This window comes from Camellia sinensis, chromosome 12 (assembly GCF_055761805.1).
Source record: "Camellia sinensis isolate YWXY chromosome 12, ASM5576180v1, whole genome shotgun sequence".
Lineage (NCBI taxonomy): Eukaryota > Viridiplantae > Streptophyta > Magnoliopsida > Ericales > Theaceae > Camellia > Camellia sinensis.
The window spans coordinates 110,932,659-110,942,524 of record NC_138972.1 but is presented as its reverse complement, the minus strand read 5'-3'; the positions used below and the strand labels follow the sequence as shown (position 1 = coordinate 110,942,524).

Genomic DNA, 9,866 nt, shown 5'->3' with positions numbered 1-9,866 from the left:
TTACAAATTTTTTATTTTTTAGATACATCTAAGTAAGTTGCATCTAAAAAAGTAAAAAAAAATTTAAAATTTTAAAAACATTTACTAAAAACAAAAAAATATGAAAACAAAAAAAATTCAATTTTTAAAAAATTTAATCCAAAAAACACAAACCAAACATATTACTACCAATAAAAATGACAGCTGGCAAACAAAGGCAGCGAGTTTGCACACATGAAAGCCATTGCCGCGGTTAGGGCTTCGACAGTCACTCCGTCAGTTGAATCCCCGCCCCCACAAAAAAAGAGGCCCCACTATGTAAATCCAATTAAATAAATAAATAAATAAAAGTAATCATAATAAAAACTCAATCCTTTTTGTTTTTGATATTCTGTCTCTCTCTGCTCTACGCAGATCATTGATTGCAGCAGCTCTCCAATGGCAGGCGGCCGCACCACCGTCCGCGTCGCCGTCGTGGGCGACCGCGGCACCGGCAAATCAAGCTTGATCGCCGCCGCCGCTTCCGAAAACTTTCCCGAAAGCGTCCCCTCCGTTTTACCTCCTACTCGCCTCCCCTCCGACTTCTACCCCGACGGCATCCCCGTTACTATCATCGATACTTCTTCCAGGTAACCGATCATGTCATCTCTCTCTCTCTATCTATCTATATATATATATATATATATGAGGGCCGGCCCTGAGATTTGTGGGGCCTAAGCCGCCCTGTGAAATGGGGCCTCTAATATATTTTTTTTTTAATAAAAAATTTATGCATAAAATGATAAGTATTTATAAATTTTTTATTTAAGTATACTTGAACATCATTAAAATTATAAATTAAAATATATTTTATATATTAAGATAGGAAGAAATCAGTATAATGACTCCAAAACATTAAAAACTGATTTTGTTGCTTTATAGTTTAGCAATATCCATCTTACAATTAACCCAACGATCACTTAAATACTACTCTTCTTGCATTTTTAGCTGCAAAATCACTAATTAAGTTTGTATAATCTAATTTATCTACCAAATTCTTTTCAATAGACAATATAGCTAATCCATTCAATCTTTCTTGTGACATTGTTGATCGAAGGTAGGATTTGATCAATTTTAACTTTGAAAAACTTATTTCTCCAGAGGCAACGGTAATTGGAATAGTCAATAATATTCTATACGTAATCCAGGCATTTGGAAAACAACCATCCATCAATTTCAAATAATTCATCACCTCAATTGGCCTACTGATTTCTTTTGGCAAAATATCTTTGAAGACTTTCAACTCAGAAAATAAATCTCTCCCATCAGTATCCATAAGCCTATCATGCTTAAACAACTTGCAACAAAAGCAAAACACTTTGTCTGAAGCATCTGAATATACTAGCCACTTTCTATCCTGCTTCTCTCTATTTTGTAACTGTCGCATGTAAAATGTAGAAGAAAAATGCCTATCTTTGTCATCTAGGGGAAAATTCACACCATTACCTCTTATGGGACCTCTTTCAACTAGTAAATCCCTTAAATTTTGATCAATCTTGTCCCAATTACTAGGGTCATAAATGTTTAGAGGTCCACATTCAACATTGACATCTTCACTTTCAATAGATTCTACATTCTCCAAATCTTCATTCTCATTCTCATTTTCATTCTCATTCATATGTTCACTAGGCTATTCAATCACCAAATCATCATTCTCATTATTACTCACACAATGAGTAGGCTCTTCAATTATCAAATCTTTATCATCATTGTCATTTGAACCCAAAATATCTACTTGTTTCTTGGTACCAAAATATTTATCAAGTGCTCCCGATTGAGATTGAATTAATTGTTCTACTTTCATCCTCTTCTTTCTCTTTTCATTTCCAGAACTATACTTCCTAGGAAACATGGCTATAATCACAAACACTTCAATCCACAAATCACAAACACTTCAAATCAATCCACAAATCACAAACACTTCAAATCAATCCACAAATCATAATCTACTGATCTGATAGCAAATAAATTATAAAAAAATAATTTAATGAAACAAAATTAGGGCAAACAAATTATTCAATTAAAACTGATAAATACTTAGGTAAAAAAATTAGGGCTAAATTATTTATTCCACTAAAATCCAATGGATAAAGAAGGTAATAAAAAAATTATGGCAAATTTATTATTCTACTAATTGATAGAGAGAGAATATAAAAAAAAAAATAAAAAAATTAGGGCAACTTTATTTAATAAAATCTGATAGTGAGAGAAAGGACTTACATGAGAGAGAGTGTGTGACAGAGAGTGAATCGCCGGGAGTAGGAGTGTGTGAAAGAGGGAGAATGAGTCTATGCTTTCGTCTGCCTGCCTTCAAGAGGGAGAGTGATTCACTTCGTTTTGTTAAACAGAGATTGAAAACTGAAGCACTTCGTTTCATCACTGCTATGCTATTGTGTATTATATTTGTATGTATGGTTTGGGTTGGGTTGGGCCCAAACACATTTTGGGCCCCTTTAAATACATTTTCAGTTTTGGGGCCCTTTAAAGCCTCCAAAGTTGTTTTCACTGCCCCACACCACATAAATTTTGGATTGGGCCCAAACACATTTTCAGTTTTTGTTTTTTTTTATTTTATTTATATATTTTCATTTTAATAAATATGGGCCAAACACATTTATAAATAAATATGGGCTAAATTATACATGGGCCTAATAAAACATTTGGGGCCCTTTAAATTGATCTTAAAAAAAAAAAAAAAAAAAAAGATTGGACCTATAACAATTTTTTAAATTTAGGGGCCCTATTTTTGGGCCAAAATTTGGGGCCTAAGGCACAAGCCTTACCTGCCTTAAGGCAGGGCCGGCCCTGATATATATATATTTATTTATGTTTATCTTTGAAATGTCACTCAATATCACTTTACCCTAACTATAGTTTAATTCATTATTATATAAATCGATACTTTTCCAATGTATCCAAAAAATTATTATATAAATCGATAGGTAGTGTATAGGGAGCTATGACTATTCACGCGAGTGGGACAACTAAGTTGAAACAGTTGACAAATTTTGTGATATCATGTGCAATTTGCATGTCAATTTCCATTCATTTATGCAATGGATCTGTGACGAAAGATTCACATTGATACAGTTTGATAATTTAAGCTGATATAAGGGAAAAGTGATTATAGATTATAACTTAACAGATTATAAATTACTGCGGTGAACTTAAGCTGTTAACATGTTTGGTGCTGTTTGGTGCAGTTGTAAGATTATGGATTTAAGCAGTAGAGTAGTGTGTGGTAAATAAGCTGTAAAATAGCTTTTTGCTATGTAATTGTCATTTTTGCCTTTATGAATATAAAATTTGTAATTTTGTCATTTTTTTCACTTTAAATTTTGAAAAAGTTATTTCATTAATGGAAGTTGATATAATTAATACCTAATTTGGTACAGTTTTCTATTACCTCAATTTTTTTTTTTATATATATATATTTTTAAATATTTGAGTTCACAAGGGAACAAGAAAATATCATTGTAGTAAAAATACAATAAATTACTATTAAGGCAATAAAAATAAAACTCCATAGATATTTAAAAAACTCCTAATTTCGTTAACAAATTGATATACAAATATTATGTCTCCTCACTTCTATCTCGTTGCTATCACCTGCAACATCATTTCCATGGCGTGCTTGTTGAGATGAAGATCCTTCCTCTTCATTAGGCACATAATCTGTGAATCTATCATAAGAGTCAAATGCAATATTGCAGAACTCACTTTGTCGGATGAAATTATGAATTGCCATTGTTGCACAAACAAGTTTGACTTGGGTCGTCCACTTGTAGTTTGGTGGGATATCCTTTATCATCGGCCATCTTGTTTTCCAAACCCCAAACGTTTTTTCTATTACACTTCTAAGTGATGAATATGCTTGGTTGAATTTTTCTTGTGCATTTTGGGGGGGGGGTTAACCATGTTTAAATTGAGCTAGATGATATCTCTCTCCTTTGTAAGGTATAAGATATCATTTCATGTTTGGATACCCAACATCTACCAAGTAAAACTCATCTATTTTAAAATTCCAAAATGAAATTAAAGTAAGCAATTAGAAATGTAAAAATAAATATGAAGATGTGAGTGCGGTGCATCTACTGTAGCAATCAATTATAAAACAGTTACCTTCTTTTGATTCTGGAAAATTATAATTAGGATTTTTAATTGTGTCTAAGAAGATCCGAGTATCGTGTGCACTTCCTTCCCATCCTGGCAAGCAAAATGTGAAACACATATCGAAGTCCTTTCTACCTATTAAACGAGATTGCTTATCTGGAGATATATATGCTTTGATGTGTGTTCCATCAATTGCTCCAATACAATCCTATTACAGAATTGAGAATAAAAATATATTTATTCATTATTAGAAATATCCTAACAACATTAATTATATGTAACACCCAAGTTCCATTACCTTGAAGGATATCGTGATAAGGTTTGTGTTGAAGTTGCTGAAGATGACTCAACCACATTGACTATACGATCAAGTGTCTTGTTAAGTAGAGCTGCATCAGAAAATTTCTTCTTCGTCTTGCTGCTGTTTGCTGAACCATCAGTGTTTGATAGACGTTTTTTGTTTAACTCAGAAGGATGAACCGCCTCCAAATCAGCATCATCATGAAATTCAGCATCATGTGGGCTATGAAATTCCTCCACAGTCTCATCAGTGTGAGGCATAACCCCTGAGGTAGGGGTGTATGTCCATTCTCCTGTAGCAGCTGCATCTGAGAAAAGTATGTAAGTCTTCAGTGAATTGCAACGGCATACGCCAAAATTTAGCAGACCTCTGCAACAATTACAAAGAACAATTTAACAATTTCAAGAAACAAAATTTGGTCTGTTTAAACAAAAAAACAAACAGAATATGTTCATCTTCAACAATTCACTCACCTTCAATTTCTTGGTCCACCACTTATCAGATACAGATATAGCTCCAGTCAATGTATCACGGCCTATGCCTGTCTCACCCCTTGACAGATTATTCCACAAAAGTCAATCTTTTTTCAACACATCCCAATGGTTTTTCATTTGTATTCGTTGGTATGCTTTTTCAGTCTTAATTTTAAACTTAGTTATCACATTTTCCCACCCGACCCTATCTAAGTATGTACCAGGTCTATGTCCAACCTTCACTTGCTCAACACAAAGCTTAACAAAAACTTCATTTGATTTTGCATCCCAATGAGCCTTAACGAATGGTACTTGAGAGGATTTTCCCTTGTTCTTCCTATTTTCAAATTGTGTTTCATCTTGGGTACTCATTCTATGAAGAATAAAAATTCTTTAACACATACTCAATCATCATTGCTTGCATTAAAACGTAAGATTAGTACAAAATAACCATACATGGCATCTAGGATAGATGTATCAACATTTAGGCCAAGTTTGATGTACACAAAATAATCCATCTTTTTATCTTTTTTCCATCACATCACCTCTTTATTTTTCTGCACATCTTTTCGTAAAAAGACAAAAAATGCACTTATTTAGGTCATCCCAAACAACCCCTTATTGGGTACACAGCTTAGTACAAAAACACTTGATCTAAAAGCCACCTACAATCATTTGAAGGGTAATGTAATTGACAAAACAATACAAATTGTGAGCAAATCCACAACAAGCTGCTTCATGAATGTTAAGGATTGCTCAAGCATTTGGTTCTTGACTTTTAGTCCTACAGTCTCGATGTTTTGATTTTGATAAAGATTTGTCTCGTTTCTCTGCCTCTCTACCATCCTCACAGATTTTGGGGTACACCACCTCCAAAATTGATAATTTCTCTTCTCACAAATGACATACAATCTCCTTTTTGATGGCTTGTCAGACTCGGTAACCCTTATGGCAGCTCTTACACCAAAATCACATTTCAAAGCCTCATATTCCAAGTCCAAGATCTCAGCACTGGAAGAATAGTTACTAGAGGATGACATGTCTCTACATTAATTTTTAAGGTGATCTTTCTTGTAAAGAAAATAGATTAAATACTTCAAACTTTTGATAAAGGAGCATTAATATCACTAATTGATCTTGCAGTGTCCTCAATTCAGAGAGTGTTTAAAAAGTAACTGTCATTATGAAAATGAACCACTAACTTATCCAACCAAACAAGTCCATATATCTACTAGAAGGAAAATATGAGTACTCCGTAACACTGAAAAATAATTTTGTACTAAGAGATAATACAACAATATCTTCAAACAACAGTGATTATAATGATAATGTTAATGTACACCTAAACCTACTCCACTAAACCTAACCCACTACACCACTCCACCTCCACTTCACCTACTCCACTTCACCTACTCCACTACACACTCCACTTCACCTACTCCACCACTCCACCTCCACTTCACATCTCCATCTCCTATATAATGTACACAATATACATCAATCAATAATACAATCATTTCTCTTTATACATTAAATTTCTACATGGTATCAGAGCAAGGTTAAGAACTTAGAATTTTTTCGCTTCACCGGCGGGTGGCAACCTCGCCTTGGCCGCCCGCCGGACCTCAACCTAATCCGCTAGAATTTTCTACACATACCTTCACTCTGCTTCACCACCTCGCCGAAACAAACCCAAAATCCCTCTGGGATATTTCGTCAAACACCATGTCTGCAACAATGATGGGCAAAACACACACCATGCAGGCGGGACACCCAGCATAGCCAGACAGACAGGCCAACCTCTTCTCTCTCGGGCTGGTTCTCTCCTTCCATACACCTCACCACCACATTCTGTTGCATGGAAGATGAATGCACAAGGCTGCTCATAATGGACCATTCATAACAAATACAACAGCAACAGCAGCAAGAGATATACTCAACACCAGATTTGCATTCGCTTCAAGGCCTTGTAGAATGTAGTCCCAAGTAAATTCTAATCCTCTAGCACCCACCCAAAGGGGTGCCAACCAATGCAGAACCGAGTCGGCAAAAGCCCACCCAAGTCCTACCGCTTGGAACTTATGATTTTGAGAGATGTTCCTGTGAGTCAACTGGGTCAATGCAAAGTAAAGCCCAGCAACGTCTATAAAGCCAATCAGAGCTTTCAATAGTTCTTGATATGGATCAAAGCTGTCATTTTCAGACACCTTAAGAAAGGTTGCCAGGCAAACAAGCTTCACTAATGCTGTTCCAAGATAAACAACAGCAGCTTTAACAGAAGTACCAAGAGTACCATAACTCCAATGGTGAAATTTTTGAGGGAACATGTGGAGAAAGCTGGATGCAGTTTTGGGGACAAGTTCATCGCGGCCGTTCACTGCGATAAGGAGATAATGTGAGATTCAGGCTGGTCATTTAAGTGGTGATTGCCACTACAAGCGAGAATTACTGCGTGGTTTTATGAAGATTCGAGGACATGAGCAAGACTGTGTGAGAAGAAGAGTTATGAAATCACTGATTGGTAACCCTTACTGCTGGCTGAAATGAGTTCGGCGGGTCACCTCGCCACGGGAGATTACACAGCTGCCGCTGTGAAAATTGCCGAGGAACATTCGGAGTTTGTGATTGGATTCTCTCTCTCTCTCTCTCTCTCTCTCTCTACTCAAGGACCTCCACCAGGGTGACCACTTTCCAACCCATCATCCACCACCTTTTGCACATACCCATACCCCCTTTTATTTTTTAACCCAATCTTCACCACAGCTGTCCACTTCCGTTGCTCCACTTTCTTTATTTTCTTTTATCTTTCTTTTTTCATTTTTAAAATAAAATAACAAAAAAAAAAAAAAAAAAAAAAAACCATTGCAGGTTTTAACAAAACCGTGAGCCAAGAAACCCACGTGCACCAATCTTCTTTTTCCCTCACTCTCTCGTTTTGATTTTACTTATATATTATTATTTCTTTCTTTCTTTTTTATGTTTCTTTCACTTTATTTTTATTTTTATTTTTATTTTTTTCATTATTATTTCTGCTCCGTCTTATGTCATTCCAAAAAAAAAAAAAAAAAAAACCTCGTTTTATTCATGCCGGGGATCAACCCCGATCAGAATTTTACACCCAAAACACAAAAAAAAAAAAAAACAAACAAACAAACAAACCAACTTGAGTTTGATTCCGGTTAGCTCCTTCATGGGTCCGACAAGACTCTGTAAACTGTCCCGACATTGATTCCGGTTAGTTTCTACAAGGGTCCAGCAAGACTCCGTAAACTGTCACAACAACTGTCACAACATTGTCTGCTACAACGGTCCGACATGACCCCGTAAACTGTCTGCTACAACGGTCCGACATGACCCCATAAACTGTCTGCTATATCGGTTTGACACGACCATACCGTGTCTCCTATCCTGTTTTATTTTATTTGTCAGTTTACTTTCCTGTTTTGTTACTCTCTTCAAACTCAAGTTGGTTTGTGTCTAACCTCCTTGAGTTTGAGGGGGGCTGTTAATGTACACCTAAACCTACTCCACTAAACCTAACCCACTACACCACTCCACCTCCACTTCACCTACTCCACTTCACCTACTCCACTACACACTCCACTTCACCTACTCCACCACTCCACCTCCACTTCACATCTCCATCTCCTATATAATGTACACAATATACATCAATCAATAATACAATCATTTCTCTTTATACATTAAATTTCTACAGATAATAAGACTTCAACAAGATAAAAGCCAGTCCATTAACAAGACAACCAAAAAAAAATGCTTAATCTAAATTGGGTACTCCAAAAAAAATACTTAATGACAAATGTTTATTCTCTCTCTCCGATGTTAATATTCTTTCATTGTTAAATTTTCACCAAGTTTCAAACTTAAATCAAAATTAGCTCAATTAAACTTAAACTCAAGTCAAATATATATATATATATATATAAAGAAACAAAACAATTATAATATAGCTCAGTTAGTCACAGAGAAGATGTACTGAAACAATACCCAAACAAGCCATAAACAAAAACCGAAAACAAACACATCATTTATTGGGTTACAAAAATATAGAAAGATCACTCTTTTTCATTGTTTGTTCCCGGCCTTTTGCTTTTACTTTTTTTCATATATCTGTCTTAGTATGTAACTGTCTGTCTGGTTTTTGTATTTTTGGTTGTGAGGAAATACATTGATTAATATATAAGTATTTTACAAGTGAAGATTAGGGTTTGTAGCTTTGTTGGTTGATTTTGAACATGGAAGAGATCACCCAAAATTAGAGAGAGAAGGGAAAGAGAGAGAAACAGAGGGAGAGAGAGACAAATTTTTTTAAGGATGCATAAACCCTACAATTTTTTTTTTCTTTTTCTTGTAATCGGATGCACATTAATGAAGCTTATGAAATGAATATTAACTTTGAACTCAAATTTCACCTACCATTATCCAGTACCAAATTTATGCATTTAAAATTGAAAAACATTTAAGGATTAAATAAATAAATAACATATCGCAGTAAAAAGGGGGTTTTCAACCCTAATCAGAGAGTGAAGAAGAGAGAGAGAGGCGTTTTCAACCCTAATCACAGAGTGAAGAAGAGGGACATTTCACAGTAATCACAGAGAGAGAGAGAGAGTGAGCGAGAAGAGAAACCTCACACACAACTCGCACACCATTTCACATAACCAAAAACAAAAACCCTAATCGATGTCCATACATATATATATAACTTCATAGTCATGAAATCTTACATTTTCGGTGCAGATGAACGGAAAACAGGGGGACGACTGTTCTTGGAGAGGTAGACGACTGTTCTACAAGCATGATCTACTGCAATCAGAGAGGTGGACGACTATTCTTCTCGATCGCCAGAGAGGAGAGGAGAAGAGGAGAGGAGTGTGAGAGGCGAGAGTGTTTAGGTCAAGAGAGATCAAAGGGTATATATAATGGCAGTTTCGTAAATA

At 35.4% G+C, this 9,866-nt stretch overlaps 1 protein-coding gene and 1 long non-coding RNA gene across 2 annotated transcripts in view; both read left to right on the top strand.

Moving 5' to 3' along the window:
* The first annotated feature begins 200 nt into the window (after positions 1 to 200).
* Positions 201 to 9,866, top strand: part of MIRO2 (MIRO-related GTP-ase 2) — a 42,495-nt gene continuing 32,829 nt past the window's right edge. Inside the window, exon 1 of the mRNA XM_028227839.2 lies at positions 201 to 608. Coding sequence (XP_028083640.2) covers positions 418 to 608 — 191 coding nt within the window. The 5' untranslated portion in view covers positions 201 to 417. The remainder of the gene's footprint in view (positions 609 to 9,866) is intronic.
* On the top strand, positions 4,602 to 9,839 carry LOC145804711 (uncharacterized). The gene is made up of 3 exons (XR_014347022.1): positions 4,602 to 4,752; positions 5,840 to 5,966; positions 9,667 to 9,839. It is a non-coding gene; the product is annotated as an uncharacterized LOC145804711 (long non-coding RNA).